Here is a 21,900-nt window from a genome sequence, read left to right as displayed (position 1 = left end):
TTATGAAGCCTTACAAACACTATAATATGAGGTGCATTAAACCAAACCCCTCTAACAGCTTCTGTTGTTTGAGGAACCATCTCAACGGCTCTTTATGGCAACAGCGTGACCTGCCAGAGTCGGGTTACCGGCGAAGGGGAATGGATGTCGTGTCAGGGCCGCGTCAGTCCTTGTCATCGCTGTCACCATGGGGGTACGTTACTTCATTAAATTGAGCTATCGGAGAGATGGCCGTCCGGGGACGTCCTAGCTCCGGGGGCTTCTGTCAAGACCACCTCAGTCAAGTCAAAGAGCAGACATGTGGACACATACGGTGGATTTTCAACAAGTACCTTTTTTTGACACGTTTACACACGGACCAGCGCACACAGCTACCATTCCGACATGCGCTGTCAGTCAGAGACAATGTGATGTGGAAGGAGGAAGAAGTACCACAGAAGAAGAAGCATCTCCGTCCTGTTTGGATTTGTTGTAGCCTTATTACAAATATGTAAATTCAAATATCTAAAATAGAAAGTGGCATTTCCATTTGATTATGTGTGCACTGTCTTCCCTGGCTGCACATCACTGATGACTCGCGCTTTAAGCTGACAGGCGTTTAGGCTTTTATGCAGCGAGGCAGTTTTCCTCCAGCTGAACGCCATAAGAAACGGCTTTTTGACTGCTTTGACCGTCCTGCAACACATGCTCCATTTTCTTCCTTGAGCCGAGTGCAGGCATCATTGTTATTCAGTGTGGCTGCAGAGTGAACGGAGAGTGTCCAAACTATGGCGTGTCCGTGCTTTGGGTGTAAGCATGCGTGTGTGTGTGTGTGTCTATGTGTGTGTGTCAGAGAATATTAGTGTTGTTTTATCTGCACGCCCCTCTGACGCTGCTGCACTTATCGGTGGGTTAAATGCAGCGTTTGCTGGAGCAAAACGAGTTTCAAGTCTGCTTTAATGCAGTGGTAATCTCCCAGATAGTCCCGGTCATTCACCTCTGCCTCAGCTACACCTGTCCAGCTGTGATAAATCCACACCCCCCTCCCCCCTCCCCACCTCCACCCCTGTGTACCTCTAACTCAATGACTGCAAGACACTCAAGGTGACCAAAGCAAAGACATGTGGAGGCCTTTTCTTTCCCTTTCACACTCTTTCTAAATAACAGGGATCTGTGTGATTATATGCATTTGAGCATATCTTTAATTTTTTCTAACGTGTGTAAACCAGTGTTGAGAGTAACACGCTACAAAAGTAATGCATTACTTTTGGCTGTAACGCGGTAATGTAAGACATTACAAAAAAAGTAATTTAAGGAAACAACTAGCGTGGTAGCAGCTTTCTTTAGTTGATCGGTTAAAATACAGTAGTAGCTTCTACCAACATTGATTTCTCATTGATATCTCTATCACAATATGTATTGCGCCATTATATTATACTGTTGCTAGCGTTAGCTTAGCTTAGTCATTATGCCATTCCACATCACCTTCTACTGGATGAGCTGCACTGAATGCAATAAGATGTATTGAGAATATTTCCAGCTATTTTGGTGCAAGTAACTTAAAAGTAATGTAACGGTAATGTAATGTCTTTCAGTTCAAAGACAGTAATAGTATATTATTTGCTAATTACAGTAACAAGTGATATGTAATACATTACGTTTTTGAACTTGTCCAACTCTCCTGTTTGCACAATTGCATGTTTGCACACGGGCTTCTGTGTGCAAACTTCCATCTTAGAGGAAAAAAAAAACAAAAACAAAAACATCTGGCCTCATGCTTTTATCGGTGAGAGTGCCTCAGGATATAATAACCACTCTGGAAATGAATGTGTGCGGCTTGAAAGGGCAAAAACCACAGCGCTGCGTGTGACCTCCCTGCGGTGGGAGCTGTCCAGATATCGCACATTACACATCGATACACAGTACGTGTGTGTGCGTGTTTGTGTGGATCGAGGTTCGGGTAATTGGATGCGGGAGCGGTTCTTTTGGATCTGAGGCCGCTCCAGAACATTAGAGAGTTAACTGCAGCACAGAGCAACCGTTTTAAGAAATCTTACTGACAGAGGCAGTTCTAGCCTGTTTGCTGCCCCGGGGGCTGAAACTCAGTAATGCCACCCCCACCCCCACAACCTGAAATTAAAATGTATAATGTATAGATCTTTTATAACTTAATGAACTTGGGGCCTATTAACATCATATAAAAACATGGTAGTTAAAAAATAAATCTTGTGTAGGGTTTTAACAGTATTATCTTTATGGAACAGGAAGTATAGCAACATAGCAACAGGCTAACATAGTGCTACTGTCCATCCTCTTTCATTATTACATAATAGTATCAGCACCATCGTGGCCTAAATCAATGACAGCAGCACTTTTATCCCCTGCACATTTCCACATCCTGTTCTTTGTCTCCGTGGTGTTGATGTTGCAGAGGAGAATCACTACATTACCCATCAGTCCAGAGTCAGGACTGAACCAGTTCACCTGGACGGTGTAACACACAGTTTTTTGTGTTGACTTAAAACAAACCAGAACATTCTGCCTGTGAAGTGATGGGTCTATATTAAGAGCAGAGTGGATCGATTTGTGGTTTATCTGACAGAGTTTAAATACATAGTAGTCTAGTGTAGAGGACACTTCAACCCTCGATGTGAAATAACAAACTAACAGGATGCGACGTGGAGGGTGATGGAAAACCAATCACACAAATGTAATGCACCAAATTCCACCTCTGCTTATTGACAAATTTAAGGCTTTTTCAGTCGAACACAAACTATCTGCCAGGGGTGGAGCCGAACCTAAATACGGTGTTCGCAAAGGAATCATTTATTGAGCACAAATAGTTTTAAAATTATTTGTATTCGAGAAGAAGAAGAAAAACATCCTATCAAAAAAGCTGCTTTTCTTCGTTTGACCTCGGTGAATATTTGTGCATCTGCCCAGACTGAGCGACGCTCAGGAGTCAAGGTGAAAAGTCTCGACTCTGTAACAGAGGAGAATCTGACGGGACCAAACACGACTTAACTGCATCATTATTTTTGTCGAATAGACTTTTTTTTTTATCTTTTACTTTGTGGAGGCAGCAAATAACTTTTGGGAAGCACAGTTTGACCTGGAGATTAATCTGTTATGTTACATTAGTATTGAGACGACTGCAGTAAGTTTCTCTCATGTTAGCATTGGTCTTAATTAGCATTCGTTAGCTCGGTAATTCAGATAATTGTCTATTGGTAAATGGTAAATGATCTTGTTTTTTCTTGCTTTTCTAGTTTTTTTTAGTGATTTTCTACCCATTGGTGCTCAAAGCTCTTTACAGTCACAGAAGTTTAGTGTCTTGATCAAGGAGACTTCGGCATGTGGTACTTCCCGGGGATTGAACCACTAACCTCTCTACCTACTGAGCCACAGTCTCCTCTACTGTCTCCCACAAGCACCAGATCATCATCACAGTCATGTTCTGCCCCTTCAAGTCAGAATAAATCACCTCTATTAGCTGCTTTTAATGCAAAACATCAACCAATACTGCACATACATCCACAGTTATCATAATGGATGATTACTTACATATCCTGAATTAGAAGTGCAAGATTTTTACATCTGTTTCAAATTGTATTCAAACACAAATACTAGATGCTTTGCACACGCCTGATATATAGTTAGAATATATAGCAGCTGCTTGGATGCAAATTAAGTAATGCCTGTGCAAACAAGTTCAATCAACAAAGACCTTCGTGCCTTGTCAATGTGCTTAAGTTACCATGAAATATGTACACACAATTTGTGCTTAGTGCAAGTCCAACTGAAGCAATGAAACAGATTATTATTATTTTATCTCAGAAGCAAAGGAAAGGCTCGAGGAACTACATTAATACTTTTTCAGATTGCTTTTTACTTCCCTTCCCGTTGCAGGTGTAAATGGCCTGCAGCAAGTTCACGTTGCCTGACATGCACTGCGAGCCGAGTGTCTCTGTTGTGTTGACTTAATTGATTCGCCATGTGCGCTGTATTATCATAAATCCAATATGCATGTCTGTCCGCCGGGGTAAGTGCATTAGGCTTGTTGGTTTGTTATCAGCGCTGATCTGTTCGCAAACAGGGCTGCGCAGGCAATCAGTCAATAGCGTTGCTTTCTGCTGCTTTATTTGTTTTGGCTTTATTTCCCCTCTTAAATCTTCCCCACACGTCACTGCATCTCTTTCATCATAGCCTCTTCGTAAATCTCTCGTTTTCTAGTGGCACGGGCAGAATTCGCTACTGAATTGAGGAACTCATTCAAGATGCACTTAGCACTGATAAAATGCGCTGCTGCTCCCTTGTGCCCTTTGTCATTAGCAGCCGACCTGGAGCTCAAATCAAATGCACTGCGCAGTTACAAATACCATCCTTTATCGGGCTGCAGTCAATAGCCTGCGTTCGGCACTCGATAGTCCGCCTTGTCTTTCCCGAAATTACCTCTGACCGAAGCTGCTCTCCATGGACCCGCATGTGAACCATCAGTCACACCACCGCTGTGTGTGTGTTTGTGTGTGTTCTTGTTCATGCTCCGGTGAGGACTTTGACTTGACTGCACAGAGACCTGTGGGGACTCGTGTCACAGTGGGGACCAAACACACACACAGCCCCAATCATTTTTCTATGAAGCCCTCATGGGGTGCAATGTGTGTTTGTGTATCCCGATGCGATCCTAGTGGTCATACGTAGTACTGCAGTCATTACTAGGGTCAGTGTTCTGGTTTGTGTGCGCGGTGGTTTGTCCGCTCTTTAGCGACTCCTATTGGTTAAAGTAGTATTACAGTTTCACAATGCATTTCATTATTTTTTTTATTCAGTACAGACATTAATTAATTGTTTTGTTTTTATAATTGTGGGTCAGATGTTTTGTCATTTTATTGTCTGTCTGTTTTGGTTCGTTTTGACATTGTCTGTCTGTGTCTGGCTCTGTAATTATCTTCTGTGTGTTTGCTGATTAATGTGCATTGTCCCAATTCAATTAACTAATAATAATAATAATAATAATAATAATAATTCATACATTGCTCAATTCTTAATTTAATTTATAGCACTCTATTTTTTTATTTTTTTTCCTTTTATTAATATTTCATTGGGATTATTTCACCGAGATCCACTTTTCTTTCCTTAAATTTGGTTCTTTTCATGCTTTTCATGGTTGGAAGGACAATGAAAATGTCCTTGAATCCTCGTATTTACTAAACCATTCATCTTAAGCTCTTAATGTTAATCTGTCGCACAGCAAAATAACTAAATAACTATTTAAAGGGTGTTGTGTCCTTCATATTCTTTCAGAGTAGCGTGTTATGTGTTTGTTGAATATCTGTGCATGTTGGCAGGATGCTGAGGCCACGGTCTCAACGGATCGAACTGATGTGTTCTTGTACCTGCAAGCGTCAGATCTGTCGTGGACCCACAGCGACGAGGCTTTTTCTCATCATTCCACACTCTCTTGCTATTTGTCCTAGAAACAGTGTCCCCACAATGTCACTCTGTAAAAGCCCACAACATCAGGAACACACACACACATACTCTAAGGTGTAGCAGGACGGCTGCCAGTCAGAACTGAACAGGGACCTGGAGTCCTGGTCAGTGGGAGAGTCCGGGGCCCCCATTATGTCAGAGCAGCATCCAAACCTCCATCGCCGCCTGTAATTGAACTGGCATTGCCCAAAAATAACTCCCTTCTCCTCGGTTCAGCCCTAATTATTTCTATCTCCGTGTCTTAGCCCTCGTTCATTCCTCTTTATTTTCGCTGCGTGCAGATCTCCTCTCGTCACGGGGGAATTCGGTGAACGATGCTCTTCTGTAGCTCTGCGTCTTTGTTGCCACAGAAATAGCCACTCGTTCCCTGGCGGCTATCCCGAGCGCGCTCTTAATATACAGCAGCACATCCTCCCTCCGCCGGCATCCGGCTCAAACATCACCACTCAGCGTATTGCGTAGTGTGTCTGGAGCTAAAATTATCGTCTGCGTTGCAAGATGCACGATCAAAGGCTGCAGATGTACTGTGAGATATTAAGATGCATCATTTTTTACTATCAAATCAGATGCATTTTAAAAAAAAAACATCTCATACAAGAACATGCACGCTGACTCTCCCATCCACTGCGGTTCATTCCCTCCTGATTGAGGCGCTGATGTTGGGTATGTGCTCGCCTCCTCGCTTGGCGTCTCTCGTTGTGGTTGACACTTGAGCTGCATTGTTAGCACGCGAGGTTTTGGTTTTTCTGCGTGAATAGGGATTATTCAGCGGTGAAAAGAACAATCTGTGCCTGTCGATTGCTACTCATGGCTCATCGGGCGCCGCCGCTGCTGTAATCTGAGGTACAGGTGGAGAAATGGGTTGGAGGGATGAAAGGGAGGAAGGAAGGAAGGAATGAAGGAGAATCCTGATGGGGCTTCAGTGGAGTGTTTGCTGAAGGGACTGCCAGGGATTGAGGTGCGGATTAAAGAAGATAAGAGCGTTTTGGAAGGCTGAAAAAGTAAATCCTGATTTGATACATTGAAATAAGCTGCAGACTGAATTTAAACTACTTTTGTCCTCCTTTTTTGAACATTTTGTCCTTGGTTTGTCTTTCTCAACTGAACATTTTCATATGTCTGGCTGCTTTTTGAGCTTTTTGATCTACATCCAATTGAACCTTTGGGACCATGGTTAAAATATCCGGCTTCGCATCCTGCACAAAATAAAACCTGCGTTCGTCCATCTCCAATTTCCTGGATAATGATTGTTTCCACAGCGGAGAAGGGAAGGTCAAATTAAATAGGTGTGGCTTTCTTTCAGTTTAATCTGTCAATAGGGAGAAAATGAAAGGTCAAACAGCGATGCGAGAAGGCGAAACCGAATTCCCTCACTTCCAGATTGTCTCCGCACCTCGCCGAGTTTGCTGTAGCGCGGAAGTGGGAGGAAACAATGTACAGCCCCTCGCTCTTTATCGCTCTCTCATTTCCTCGCGTATACTTGCCGCGCAGGCAAACGGTTCTGATTAGAAACGTTATCAGCCGAGCACACATTTGACTTGGATTGTTTCCCAAAGTGAGGGCTCATTATTGGCCTGTTGGATAATCGTCGCCTGCCAAAACTGGTTCAGAGAGAAGTCTCCCCGTGGCCCAGAGGCATCGTTTTAGCAGCGGGTTTAGAGAGAGGAAAGAAAATGGGAGCGGGAGGTGGTGGTGGGGGTGGGGGGTGTTGATAAGGAGGCTGAAGACTGCTGATGTATGGAACTCAGTGGGAAGTAAGTCATAGCTGGAGTGTGTAATGCAGGCGCTTATGAGCTCGGACTGATGATGTCAAAGTTTGAAAATGCGTCATAATATTCTCTGGAAGGAAGAAAACAGAGAAGTGCTCAAGCGCCGGAGTGTAGTTGACATTTGAGATCGTGGAAGGTCAAAGAAAGAGGCGTAAGGAATTGAAAGGAAAGAGTTAAGAGTGAGCGTGACATTATCTCAAGCCACCGGTCGCTTATTATTCTGCCTGGAAGCTGCGTGTAATAGATTCTTCTCCTTCACGTAGTCTTTAATAATAACTCTGACTTCGCTGGAAATCAGTGGATAAGCTCATGTCTGGCCATGTCAATATTAACACTACCAATATGTGTATATATTTATACAGTGCATTTATATATATACAGTATGTGTGTGTTATTGGCCTATGTGTGCGCTAGCTGTGAGATCCAGGAATGCGGGTGCCAATTTTAATTTTATCAGATTATTCTAATGCAGTTAATTATAGGGTTAGGGTCTGCAGATCAAATGCATCACCTGAGACAAAGGATTGTCTGTGAAGTTTTCCAGACGGTTTAATTAGTTTAATGCGCCGTTGTGGCTGACGCGGAGGATTGCGGGTACGTTGTATCCTTTTAATTAAGCGAACTTAAATTGCCTGTCGCACTGAACACTCTCGTAACGTTGGGCACGTTTATGCTACGTTTCTCCTGCAGCTTCAGCGCCTCAGCGACGGAGCAGCGTGTCCCCATGTGTCTTTCATAAGGCTTCCATGTCTGTGTGTTCCCTCCCTTTTATGCCCATGCATGTGTTTGTTTGAGATGCCTCTTAACTCAACGGGCCGGAAAAGTCTGCAGGCTCGAAGGGATGTGTGTGAAGAAATGAAGCGGGTCTTTATGTGCGCTTGGTGATGCATTGAGAATACGTCCCTGTGGAAAAACTAACTAGCGTTGAAGGGGGATGGGGTTTTCCATTCTGAGGTTATGTGGGAGGAACTCACACTTGAGGTGTTACTCGTATGGGTTCTCTTGCATACCTTGGATAGTATTCTTCATTTGCAGAGGGGGAAAGCATATGCGTCTCTGTATGCACGCACATTTGTTTGGGATCCTAAACATTGAAAACTGAAAGCTAGGAATATGCATAACGCTATGTAACGCCCCCACCTTATTAGCAGTAGGCTGTCACACTGAAGCGGAAGGCTGTTCCTTTTCTGACATTTAGATTTATGCCATATTTCTGTGTTTTTATTCCTGCTGCCACAATATGTAAACTGTGTGCATGTGTGCGAGGCTTTTTTTTTTTTTTTTTTTTCTTACACTATCCTGGTTCATTTCAAGTGAGAAAAAAAAAATGCATCTCCATCTCATCGTCACTGCCGTGGTCACCTCTTCGTATGCCACTCGCAAAACGATAGATGTGTGGTTTGAAAGGAAGAGAAGGCATGCGAGATGAGAGAGGGCGAGGCTGCGGAGCGGAGAAAACACAGCGAGCCCGTGGTTCCTCTTTATTCATGCAGCGAATGTATCAACCGCTCCGAGGCCACCGCAGAAAAATGAACACGATTATTAATGCATGCTTTATAGATTAGCCACAGCCCTTTTACCAAAGTTTGGCTTCTGTGCTTAAAAGTTTTTTTTTTTTATCTTTTCAACACCAGAAACCAGAAAGTTGGACGTGATGACAGCCACTCAAAGAAGAGCGGCGTGTTTCTGTCCGTCCAACACTTCGAGGCACTCTATCCATTAGCTGGTGAGATGTCAGTCTGAAACAAAGTTTTCAACGGATTTTCATCATCCCTAGAAATAGAACCTCCTGTTTTTGGAGGAAGAACGGTTCTCTATTATGTTACCGCAGTGAGTAAAATCTCCACCGCTGCTTTTAAACACGCAGCCACACTGTCCAGGACAAACAACTGTCTGTCCAACTTGTACAGGACATATTTTCTCAGAGTGGAATGATTTATTCCAATATTCTGACGACGTTTTAAAAGCCCAACGAACCAGACTCAACCTTTTCTGAAGGCCTTAGGGAGCTCTTTGATGCCATCGTACACCTCGTACAATCTCTGGCAGAGATTAGATGTCAGAGGTTTCAATGAGACACGCTCCACCTGTCAACCCCCGAGAAGGTTCAAATTATCGGTGCCTAATCTGGAAAGTCTCGTTCTGCGTTAGTGGATGTTGGTGGAGTTGTGATAAATATGGAGGAACCACCATTTAAGGTGGGTTTCAAACTAATTAGGATCTACTTAGGATCTACTACTAAGTAGGATCTACTTACTGTTGCTACTGTACATTGAATGTTGATTTGCACCAATCAAATGTAGGTGTAATGAAGGTTCCTGGTCTGTTCTTAGGTGGGTGGTGCAAGTAACACCCCCACGAATCCCAGGTCCAATTGTTTCCAGCAGAACATTGAATCGTCACAAGACGGTCAATGTTATTTACTTCTCCTGCCAGTGGTTCTAATGTTGTGGCTGATCGCTGTACACTGTTGTATTGTGAGGTTTGAAAGGGATCATAGCACTTTAATATTTTAACGTGAATATCCTTGCACATGAGAGGGATGTCTGCCGTCTCTCTGCACGCGATGTGGTCTCAGCTCAGCAGACTCTCCACACCTGTGTCTTGCCAACAACCCTTCGCTGAACGTCACAAATCCCCTGCCTTTAAATTTATGATGCATGTGCCAGCCTACCTCTGCATTGCAGAGGAGAATGAGAGTTTAGATCGTCTACTAGGTTTCTCTCTGTTCCTGAAGCTGGATGAACAGCGTTACTCAACTTCACCCTGTTGATATCTGAATAAAAATTTTGCGCTTTGATTGATTGAACAGTCTCATTGCTTCTTTCTACAGTCTGTAACGAAAAATAAATAAAATCTTCCATCTTTAATACATGCAGTGTGTACAAAGGTAGCATTGCACATGTGCACACCTTATACACACTTGCACATAACACAAATATGTACTCACCAAAATAATGTTTTAGATCCCTACATACTGAAATAAGTTGAGCACACACAGTCCATAGCCCCTTTTATAGTGTGACGCTGTCACCTACGTACGTAGCTAACGCAGGTGCCAGTCATTTGTACTTGTTAGTCTGGTTTGCTCTGTAACAGCACCACCCAAATGCTAGCTGGCGCTGGGTCTTTTTTGCCAGTCGGGTTGATTTTTTGTTTCTACCTCCTGCTTCACTCTCAACAACGGCGACTGAAACTTTCGGCAAACATGACAAACCTGTATCTCCAAACCTTCTCAGATAACCTTACCGATTCGTTACTGATCCAAGACAATCGGTTCAAAAATTGCTGAGATGGAGAAGCAGCTGGAAATACTAAAGCAGAAACACAAAAAACCAAGCAGACCAACCACAGCTGTAGCCTACTACAGTTAATCGGAACGTTTAGATGCTCAGTTTAATCGAGGTATTCGACCTTCTTCTACCGACTCTGTTTACATTCTTCTTCTTTTGCGACCAGCTTTCTTGGCAGCTGTTGTGGAGCATGTGCACACATGTCTAGTTTAACTGATTAAGCTGTATAGATGTCAGTGAAAATCGATTTCCAAGTTGTTGTTTTTTTTCATGTGCACGTATTCGCACTAAATGCCTCTGCTCCGTTTGAGCACTGTTGCCACCTAGTGGCCGGAGGCTTGTTTAGCGTTCAGGCATGAATTAAAAACTAAAAACACCAGTACCAAGTTCCCCCTGCCTCTAACCCCCCCCCCCCCCCCCCCCCCCCCCCGCACCCCATCCATTTGAGAAGTACTGTCATATCCCTTACCCTAAAACCAAGTTTTAACCCTTGAACTCTCTTGTGTCCTCACTTTGCACAAATGTCCTCACTCTGATGGTACAGCAGTAGTCCCCAGAAAGATGGCTGTACAAGAACACACACACACAACCTGTCAAGGACATTTATTTGTCTCGTATTGATTTCCTGTAGCTATATCAGACTATAACTACTACTTTCCCAAACTTAAACCAAGTCTGCATCCCATAAATGGTGGGATTTGGGTTTTGGCCCTTAAAAAAAAAAAAAAAAGAGGCAGATCTGATGGATTTATGTCCTCCACAACACAAGAAATACAAACACACAGACACATATGAAGAAAGAGAGAGAGTAAATATTAAATACACACAACAACAACAACAAAAACAAATCCAGAAAGCAACATCTTCACACTAGAAATTGCCCACTTCCAATTAAAAGCGGTGTAAGCACTCGAAAAGCTCTCGATCAATTCACAATTACCAAGTGCATTTAGCCACTGTACACTTCAAACTGCAGATCAATGAACACACACGTAGAATACACTCACACACATACAAACACAGTGCACACACCCCTCTGCTCCTTGGCTGTGTGGTTCAGTGGTGAACAACAGTAGTCGCTGGTGCTGTGGGTTTTTTGCTGCAGTGGGCCGATCAAAGCGCCGATCAAAGGCTCCGTGGTGTCTTTTACGCTGCTTTTCTCCTCAGTCGTCTCCTCATCAATGCTAACACTGGACTAACATTACTACCGCCACCTTTTTTTACTCTTCTCCATTGTAATGTATGGCCTCCACATTCAGGAGAAAACCAGTGCCAGTGCCCGGTCATCGCACAATATATTACAACTGTTAATGTATTGTCACATGCTCGTGTTATGTAGCTCCCGGTTGAGCTGAAAAACCTGCATGTGCAGCGTAAATTAGCTTTAACAACACCCTGCACGGTGATTGAATAGGATTCAATTTATGTCATTTCAGATTTTAATAGTCCCTCTCCATTCGCTCAGAAATTAAGTCTCGGCCGCCTGGCATGAACGTGCACAACTTTGCTCTCGGAGATTATTTGGCACAACACACAACTAGCAACCTGCTTTTAGAAATGAAGATTTCAAGATATATGAATGGATGGATGGAGTGATCTAAGTTTATGAAGGTTTATATATATATATATATATTTGGCGTCTGTATAAAGATTATTGGTTTATATTTTAAGAAGACGACCTAGTACAGAAATTCAAATCAAGTCCTAACAACTGAACATTTTAGCAGTAAAATGTACAAAATAAACAAAATGCTATTAAAAAAGACAAGGGATCATTTCAAGGCTGTTTGTTTATGCTATGTTTGTGTAAAAATGCACCATTGAATCACCTTTTATGGTTTTTATGGTTATTGGACGTATTTCGTTGCCAAATACCATCCACCAGCTGTTGAATGAGCAAAGTTCAGAATGCTAACATGCTAAGCTAAGGGTGCTTTTCATGCATATTTTACAGTACTGCATATAAAATACTTTTACGTTCATTGAGGTGGTGTTTATCTACTTAAAGGAAGAAGAAAAGGGAAGACACTGTCCCATGTAAATAGCATCCTTTGTTGTCACATGGTCATTCCTAGATTAGAATTATTCCATTTCTTGGTGTTTGTCTCCAAACTGTTGTAGCATGGTCAGTATCCCAAAATAACTCATTTAGAAGCCAAGTCCAACTGGAAAACCGACTAGAAGACCAGCAGTCAGCTACTAACTAGCCTAGCCTATCCTATCCTAGCCCAGCCTAGCCTAGCCTAGCCTAGCCTAGTCCACAGCAGTAGGTAATAGAGATAATGGGACATGCAACTACACTTCAACCAACACCTCTTTCTTCTGCTAGGATCAGAAATAAAACACTAACAGACACCAGCTAATTAGCCTAGTCACGGAGGTAAAACACTAGAAAACACCAGCTAACTAGCCTAGCCAACAGCAGTAGGTTAGATATTTTGTTCTCACACTTGAGTTTGTTTCTTCATTTGTTCATTTCCCATCTGCTTATCCGAGGTCAGGTCGTGTTCAACAACAGGTTAAGAAAGGAACTCCAGATATTCCTCCCTGGCACAGTATAGAAAATAAAATGAACACAACCTGTAAGTGATATAATGGTGGTGGAAACACTGCACTCATGCACGCCTCTTTTGTGCGACATTAAAAAGGCACTTTGACAAACGTAGAGTTTAACTGGTCACTCTAAACACCTCGCCAGTGCCTCATTTCTGTCATCAGTGAATGAGTTTCCACAGCTGCATTTCTCAAACACGGCACCGAGCCGAGAGGCCGACGCATCTTTTTAAACAAAAACTGTAATTGTTTTCGGGCCTGGCTGCAAAATGCCATTATCTGGGTTACAAATCTGGCCATAGCATAATTCATAATCGCCCTCAAATTTAAGCCTGAGCCCGTTTGTTTGTCAGCTGAGAAGGGAAAGAGGAATGGACAGCGAGGAGGAGGAGGAGGAGGAGGAGGAGGAAAAATGAGGGGAAAATATGGCTAGCAGACAAATGGTGGCGAGTGAGGAGGGGAGGCGGCGCATGCTTGATGGAAAATAAGAGATGAGAAAGGACCGAGCTAATAGATCTTCAGCACCGACAGTGTTTGCCGGGAGTGACAGGCTGTCAGAAATACACTGCATTTCATTAAATCCACACATCGCTCTGTCCTGATGTTAAATTAGAAGCTCGATGTGTGTGTGTGTGTGTGTGTGTGTGTGTGTGTGTGTCTCTCACAGCATCTACACTGCAGTGACCTATTCACATAATCAACGACTTTTCATTCAAGAGTTTGGCATCATTAAACTTTTAGCACACACCGAATGGCTGTTTCTAATTTGTCAAAAGCAATCACAGTTAAACATATTGACTCTTAAGGGAGTGTCCAGTAATTCGTTATATTATCTTCATTTTAAAAGAAAAATATTGATTGTTTTTTCAGTCCTTTCTAGAGTCTTTTATTAAAAAGACTCTAGAAAGGACTGAAATCAAATCTGTTCAGTTTAAACCTGAGATGAGATTAATTAATCCATTAGTTAATCAACAGATTAATCAACAGATTGAATGTGTAAATATCTTTTATGTGCAGTTCATTGTTTTAACTTTTCCTGTTTGGTGATTTGCTGCTTTTCTCTGTTTTATGTCATTTTGAATTGTGGGTTATTGGTCATTAAGTCTTTGAAAGTTCTTATTACTCCTTTTCACTATTTGCAGAACAACTGGTGATGACAGTAATAGAAATTATCACACTTTCTAATATGTATATGACTGTGTATGTGTGTCTGTATCTCAGAAATATCTTCATGTCTAGAATTTGTGGCCTAACAAAACATGTTTTTGGCAATTCGTTTCACACAGTGTCAACGTTTTATACTCACAAGGTCAACTTTGTCGTGACATCAACATGTTCTGACAAAACACTTCAAATCTTCACTGCGTGTGTTGTGAGAGTCTGGTCGGACGTGTCTGTTTGGCCTTGGAGCGGTAATTCTAGTTTCGTTGAGTGGCCGGCCTTGCTCAGTAAATAAGAATGTGTGCTTTTACCTTGACTTACGGATGAAAAGGTGAATATTAATGAGTTCAACCACATTATTATTAATGTATCACTCGATAAATTTATCTGCAGCGTATTAATGAAAATGAAAATTCAGGTCTCACCCAACCGCATCATAAAGCTGCCACTTTAACAGCTGTGCATATATATACCACACTAGGTTACAATAGTATAGAGGATATACACTGGTATATAATCACTGCCGCCTGAGTGGTAAAAACATGGTGAAATGTATCAGTAAATACAGAGAGACCAGGAAAAATGTGGATTATCAGATCAAATTAAGAACAATTGGACTCAACAATGATCCACATGAGCTAGTATGGATTTGGAAAAGTGAATTAGCCTCAGTTTCAGTTAGTTTAAGTTCGTTTTAGTTAATTTCGGTTCTGATAAATGTAGCTAAATAAAAGATGCTAACGCTAAGAGCTTTACTGAGAAGTAACGTTATCTGTAACTGTTACTACACCAAAACAACAACATCCACAATTATTTGTGCCAGAAAATAACTTGAGGTTTGACTTCATCAAAAATTACAGCATAAATTAATATAACCTGACACTAAACGTGAACCACCACCCCAGGATTTTGTGTCTAGATTCCAGCTGTTTCTTCTAAAGCAGCGATACATTTACTTCTCTTTTCTTTGGCAGATATCTGTAAAAATATAAAAATATATCCCTGACTGCTTTTCAAATCTGTTGGTTTAGTCAATCACACAACAGCTCTTCACCTTTTTTTAAATTGTTTTTACCATTTAGATGCTATTAAAGCCTATGATTCAAACTATTGCTGCTAATCTCCATGATCTAGAGCCTGGAGACTTTTCTAGCTGTAGCCACGTGCATATCCTCTCTTTAAAGATATTTCAATGAGTATTTCCTGGTGTGTGAACCTTCCACACTTAAGCTGGCTCCACAGTAGTGAGATCACTCTGTGGGGTTGGACCATGTCTTTTGTGTTGCAGAAATAATGTTGAATTTTCCCAACAATAATGTACGAGTAATAAGAAATTAAACCTCTAAACTTTTGCGCAGTAACATGTGTAAAGATGCATAAATAGGTTGAAGAAATATCTCAGTTTGTGCCACCACAATGTTAATTTACGACGTGTTTCTGCAGCTTTTGATCAAGGTCTTCATCGACAGCACGGCAGCGAAATCAGATTAAAAAATGCTGAGACTAAAATTAAGTAGTTAAACAAACCGTGAAACAAACTTCATGTCTTAGCACTGAGGCATTTCGCGGCCTTAACTGAAAGATAAGTATTTCCGGCACATTAGCTTATCGGTTTAAATGTTAAATGCCTAACCATAAAAGCCAGTGGTGCCAGTGATGCGTTACACTCCGTAACTTAAAAAGGCACTTCGTTAACAACGAGCACGCAGTGTTATTACTTACGGGAACTAATTGGGCCTTATTTCACCTGGGTGACACGTCTCGTAGCCTCAGTCGTTGCTCTGAGATGAGCGCCGCTTTTCATGTCTCGTTAGCAGAGGTGTGAGTTAATGCGAAGGAATGGCAAAGAATCCCTCCCCCGCCTCCCCCACCTCCCTTCCCCTGTAGTTGTTGGATATATGTGTACATTCGCCCGCTCATTTAATTAAAACGAGCGGAGCTAGCCGCCGTCTAACCGGGCTGTTCATTAAACCCAAATCACACAGACACAGAAAACGGATCGAGATCCTAATCAGGCTAAGAGGAAATGATTTCCAGGCGATTGCTTTGTCACGTTGTTGAAACATGAATCCAGATCCGTTTGATTGGCTAGAATGTGTTTTTCAAACCAGATTCTGCAGCAGAGACTGTGTTTTATAGATCATGGATTGTCACATTTTTGTAAATTTGAACATGTATGCAGCTCGTGAAGTCTCTGTTAATCATTTTGCTGTATAACAGCGCTCACGTCGGTGTCCATACGCCGCCCTCCTACAACTCTCGTGCTTCTCACACGACACTGTATATGAAATGGTTTGTGCATCTTGTTAATGTGCCGCGACTAATGATGCATATGAAAAGCAATCAGGGAGGCAGCAGAAGAAGTGCTGGAAGAGCAGCCCCTTAATAACTCAGGGAAGTGGGAGATTGCAAAGCATATATATAGAATATACAGTATATATATATATATATATATATATATATATATATATATATATATACTCACACACATGGCAGATATATACATATTAGACACAGGACATTCACAATATGCTGCATTCAGCACCCTGCCACACTCCTCATTTTGCATATGACTTGATGGATTAGATGCGTGGACAGCCGACACAGCTCGTATAAAGGGTCGCCTGCACGTATTCCACTGCTCCATTCATCACCGCGCTCAGACACGTCTTCCGTGGCACATTTCTGGCCGTTTTCTTTCTTTTTTTTTTTTTTTTTTTTCTGCACGTTTTTCCAAGTCCCTTCTGCACACTCGTGCATCTGCAGGATCAGTGAAAGCCCTGCAGGCTGCGACCCGGCTGCGTGTTAGTGTACAGAGGAGCGGCTTAAATAATTTACTCGCTGCCCATCTGAGCTTGAACTCACTCTCACACCTCGCCAGCAGCGGTTCCTCCACCTCTGCCTCCGTTCGGCTGATGGATGATGAGGGTGGAAACAGGTTGCACGCTCGCTGCTGCCGGTACTTGAGCTCGCCTCCTCGCCCCTGCGTGTGATTTTTTTTTTTTTTTTTTTTTTTTTTTTGAACGTGACCCAGACGAGCGCGGTGTGTTCGGGCAGGTTTATGATATGGGTGCAAAGCATTACATAATTTATCGGAACCTCTTCTCGGGGGCGCGTTGCCCCGTCAGCACAAATCCTAGCAGAAAAGCCCATGTGCATAATTTATGTAGAGTTGAGGCTTTCGGATTGAAAAGCTGCTTTGCTGGTTAAAACGCTGATTAACAACCTATATCATCGAGTCTCTCTCTTCACTTTGATCACACTGTGGCTATCCAAACCATACTTTTGAGCTTTTAATACAATAAAACGACTACAGAGTGAGAGTGTAGGAGTTGGTGAATATAGTCCCATCGGTCAGAGTCAACTTTTTAAAATAACACTCACGGTCTCAGGGAGTGAGTGTGTTAGTATAGTCTCTAAAATATACCTTTTCCTGGTCCATTCTTGCCAAAACAGTCCGTTGAAATATGCTAACTGGCGTTTACAGGATACAGTGTTTGAGTCGTTCTGCCTCCAGTTAAGCCCCGCCCCTCAAAAACATCACATTGTTTACAAACTGTGAAGTATTGAAATCAATACTGCTAGAAGCTACTTCTCTATATTGTAACCGAACACATGAAAGGAAGCTGGTACCAAGCTACATGTTTCCTTAAATTATTTGTGCTATTTTGCTATTTTTGGTTTCTCACCCAAAGTGAACTTAACTATAATGTTCGTATCCTTTTCTCTGACCAACTGAAAATAATAAGTCCATCTGGTGAATGTAGGAAGTTAACATTTGCGCAGGTTTTTTTGTCCTGTGTTAATCGCAAATTTGTATGAAAACACACAACTTAATTCATTTAATTAATTTCGGGTTTAAAATTCAGTGTACAGCATAAAATGTTACAGTTATTGTTTGTTAATGCCTTGTATTACCGCGTTGCAGCAAAAAGTAATGCATTACAGTAACTGCGTTACTTTTGTGGCGCGTTACTCCCAACACTGATGGGAAACGGGGGGTGACAGGTGTTCCCAAATTGAAATGTCAGACGTCACGTTAATTTCTTGGAATTGGTGGGAAAGCGGGAAATGTTTTCAGTAAACCCATGACCCCGTCTGCTGCTCCCCCGTCTTAATTTAACAGCCCCGCTCCTGTTTTAATTATTTCATTTTTTCCAATTATTCAGCGTCGCCCTCCTTTGCTGTTTTCACGTTCTACCGCCGACCAGACGTTTACCATCGTTTTACTCTCTCTTCCCCTCCCCCCTCTCTCCTCTCTCTCCTCTCTCTCTCCTCTCTCCCTCCCTCTCCCTCTCTCTCTCTCGGTCTCAGCGAGATGAAACAGGAGCTGGCGGAGGAAGGCAGCAGATGCTCCATCCTCACCAAGCAGCACCGCTTCAACGAGCACTGCTGCATCCGCTGCTGCGCGCCCTTCACCTTCCTGCTCAACCCCAAGCGCCAGTGCCTGGACTGCCAGTACAACGTCTGCAAGACCTGCTGCACCTACAGCAAGAGGGACAAAGCCTGGCTCTGCTCCGCGTGCCAGAAGGGCAGGTTAGTGATTTCACACATTCACGTACATGCATGCATGCACAGACGCCCACAGCAGAAGCGACCGGAGTAATGACAGAGGGATGAATGGGGGACGCATGAGAGGAGCTGCAAAGTGGTTGATTGGAGGACACTGAAGTGATGGAGGGGGGGGGGGGTGTAAATGGGTATTTATGGGGAGAAATGGGAGAATGGGTGAGGAAGGAGGTTGAAGGCACGCTGAAGGGGAGAGATGTGAGGAGAAAAGTGAATGAATGAAAGGGAAAGGCGGACTTCTTTGATGGAGCCGGCGCTGCACAGATTGGGTGCTGTTGAGTCTTTTTAGGGGTTTGTTTTACTTCTGTTTTACACACATGTAAATATATACATTCATTTCTGATTGAAACATGCTTGAGAAGATATAAGGCTATTAAGGGAAATGTTGATAAGGGGAGAGAAGAGAAATCCTTAAGCCGGAAAAATGAATTCGTAGGCATGTTTTGGGTTTTTTCAAGTTTCCAGATTTTTTGATGTCATCCTTTTATGGAAATGTTTCATAAAATCTACGTCCACGGGGAGACACAGGGCAATCGTCTGTGGCTTATTTGCAAATGAAGCGCGCGCCGGCTGCGCATGTCGAGGCTGTTTATGCACGAGTGTCCGTCCAAAGCCCCGGGAGTTGGTCTAGTGGCCCGACTCATTACCAGATGAGTGTCAAACTCTCACAGTCTGGGCAGCGAGGGCGGGGTGTTGGAATTGCACTAAACGGTGACGCGATTGGTGGCAAAATCAAGCTGTGAGGACCACAGAGGTAATTTTCTACTTTCGTTGTGAGGTTTAGATTGAAATATCACAGCAAAACGTCAAGAACTCAAGTGTGTGCGTGCTGGATTCTCGTTCTGCTGGTGGAAATGAAGGTGGACCACGCTGTCCGACCATGCGTTGCCCCTCCACTTGGCCTCATTTCTTCGCCTTAGTCCCCCTCCAGCTCCATCCCTCTCCGACCCCCATTGATTTTTGCCGCTATTGAGTTAGACGCGCTTGCCCCGGCTCCCGCTGCACGAGGCGGGAGGGGGGGTGAGGCGAACGAGGTGAGCGGGAGCGGCGGCGGCGAAGGTGGAGGAAGGAAAGGGATGATAGCAGTCAGGAGAGGTGGCGAGGCTCGCATCGATCACCTCTCCCCTCGCCCTCCGCCCGTCTTTCTGTGCGCGCGTCTGTGCCGAGGGCTCGGTCATGTTCTCGTTAAGGGTTTAGACTGAGCCACAGATGGGCCTGATGTCACAACATCGTCATCTACCAGCTACATATAAATACAGCACTTTTCATTAGCGCATTAAATGAGCTTAAATCTGGTTTTAGCATGAATTACTCTCTCGGGGTGGAGTCATGTCATTTGGAACCAGTGATTTAAAGCTCACGCGAGTGCGGAGCCCTGGGCCAGAGTGGCAGTGGCCCTAGATATTATTTTGGAAAGTTACCATTGGAGTGGATAATCAGAGAAAAGGTATTGAACTGATATACACTCACCGGCCCCTTTTACCTTCAGAACTGCCTTAATTCTTGGTGTCATGCTTTCAACAAGGTGCTGGAAACGTTCCTCAAAGATTTTGGTCCATGTTGACATGATAACATCACACAGTTGCTGCAGATTTGTTGGCTTTTTTGTGCAGAACATCTATGATGAGAATCTCCCGTTCCTCCACATCCCAAAGGTTCCTCTATTGGATTGAGATCTGGTGACTGTGGAGGCCGTTGGAGTACAGTGAACTCATTGTCATGTTCCAGAAACCAGTTTGAGATGATATGAGCTTTGTGACATGGTGCATTATCCTGCTGGAAGTAGCCGTCAGAAGATGGTCCACTGTGGTCATAAAGGGATGGACATGGTCAGCAACAATACTACCGTCTCTTGTTGGACCATTTCTGAGGGAATTCTGCTGAATCTAAATGCAAAATCGCGACTCAAATCACCAACTGGTCTCACTCTCATGCACCGGCTGTCCATCAGCATTCACACGCTGCTCGCAAGTGTGATCCATCCATCTAGGGGAAAGCAGATTTGTAATCATCGCGCACATGGGCGCAGTCAGAGGCTAAAGTCACCCACTCGCGCATAAGACGGAGGCAGACACATGCCCGCGGCCAAACAGACATGTGAGCACGTTATATGTTTGATACTTGCATTGATGCTCCCGTTAATGAGGGCGACCACCGCGCTGAAGGCAGATGGTATCCGAAGAGAAAAGACTCGTCTTTGTGACATCACCTCTCCTCCGGCCTCGTATCAAACACACACACACACACACACACAAACAGCTTTCCTCTTCTTAGTGAGTGGGACAAGCATGACCATTCCCAGTCTGGTTGGATTAACAGTGGTCCCCCACACACACACGAATGGTTTCATCGGAAAAGTCAAAACATGTTTAGTGGAAACTGAAGGTTTATTTATATTTGTTTTCTTCTGGCTCCTCATTCGAAGCGGTGGGCAAAGTGGAAACGAAGGAGATGAAGAGAAATTAGACAGAGTGGATAAAAATGACCTGAGCAGAAACTCCATTAAATCGCCCCTGTTTGTTTTTTCATCTTAAACCGTATCAACCTTTGTGTTACAGTCCTTTCTCTGTTTTGTTCCTTTCTCATTTTTGGATGTATGTGTATTTCTTCATCCTCCAGCTCTGTCCTCTCTCTACCTGCTACACGCTGTCTCCGTTTCCCCCATTTACATCCAAGCTGCTACACCTCTATGTGCTTAATCTGCAGAAACGGGCCGCTCCTTGTATCTGCGTCTGAGTGCGCCGATACGTCGATAAAATAAAGCGACTAACTGCTCTTTCCACGCTCGCAGTCTCATCCTAAAGCATGACCGGGAGGAGATTATGACATCTGCTGCAGACGTAGTGCGCCGTACGTTAATGTACACATGTGCAAGCGAGAGAGGCTTTTTTTTATGCCTTTCAAAATGATTTGATCAGGTCATGTTAATACTCCATACATCGTGGATTAGTGTATTAGTGTGTGCATTGCAGGAATCAGTGCAAACGCACAGACTTCTCCTCTGACTCGAACACACACTCTCACAAGCACTAACTCAGCGGCTGCTTCAGTCATTAACAGTCTTTTGTGTTTTGAATGTGAGC

The 21,900-nt window shown here is 43.3% G+C and overlaps 1 protein-coding gene across 1 annotated transcript in view; it reads left to right on the top strand.

Annotated features, from left to right (window-relative positions):
* The window catches only part of myripb (myosin VIIA and Rab interacting protein b), a 123,710-nt gene that overhangs the window by 35,085 nt on the left and 66,725 nt on the right, over positions 1 to 21,900 (top strand). The window contains exon 2 of the mRNA XM_047568455.1: positions 18,563 to 18,784. Within this exon, the coding sequence (XP_047424411.1) occupies positions 18,563 to 18,784 (222 nt within the window). The remainder of the gene's footprint in view (positions 1 to 18,562; positions 18,785 to 21,900) is intronic.

Source organism: Mugil cephalus, chromosome 18 (assembly GCF_022458985.1).
Source record: "Mugil cephalus isolate CIBA_MC_2020 chromosome 18, CIBA_Mcephalus_1.1, whole genome shotgun sequence".
NCBI classification, from domain to species: Eukaryota; Metazoa; Chordata; class Actinopteri; order Mugiliformes; family Mugilidae; genus Mugil; species Mugil cephalus.
The sequence above is the reverse complement of the archived record's forward strand: the minus strand, read 5'-3'. Positions and strand labels throughout refer to the sequence as shown.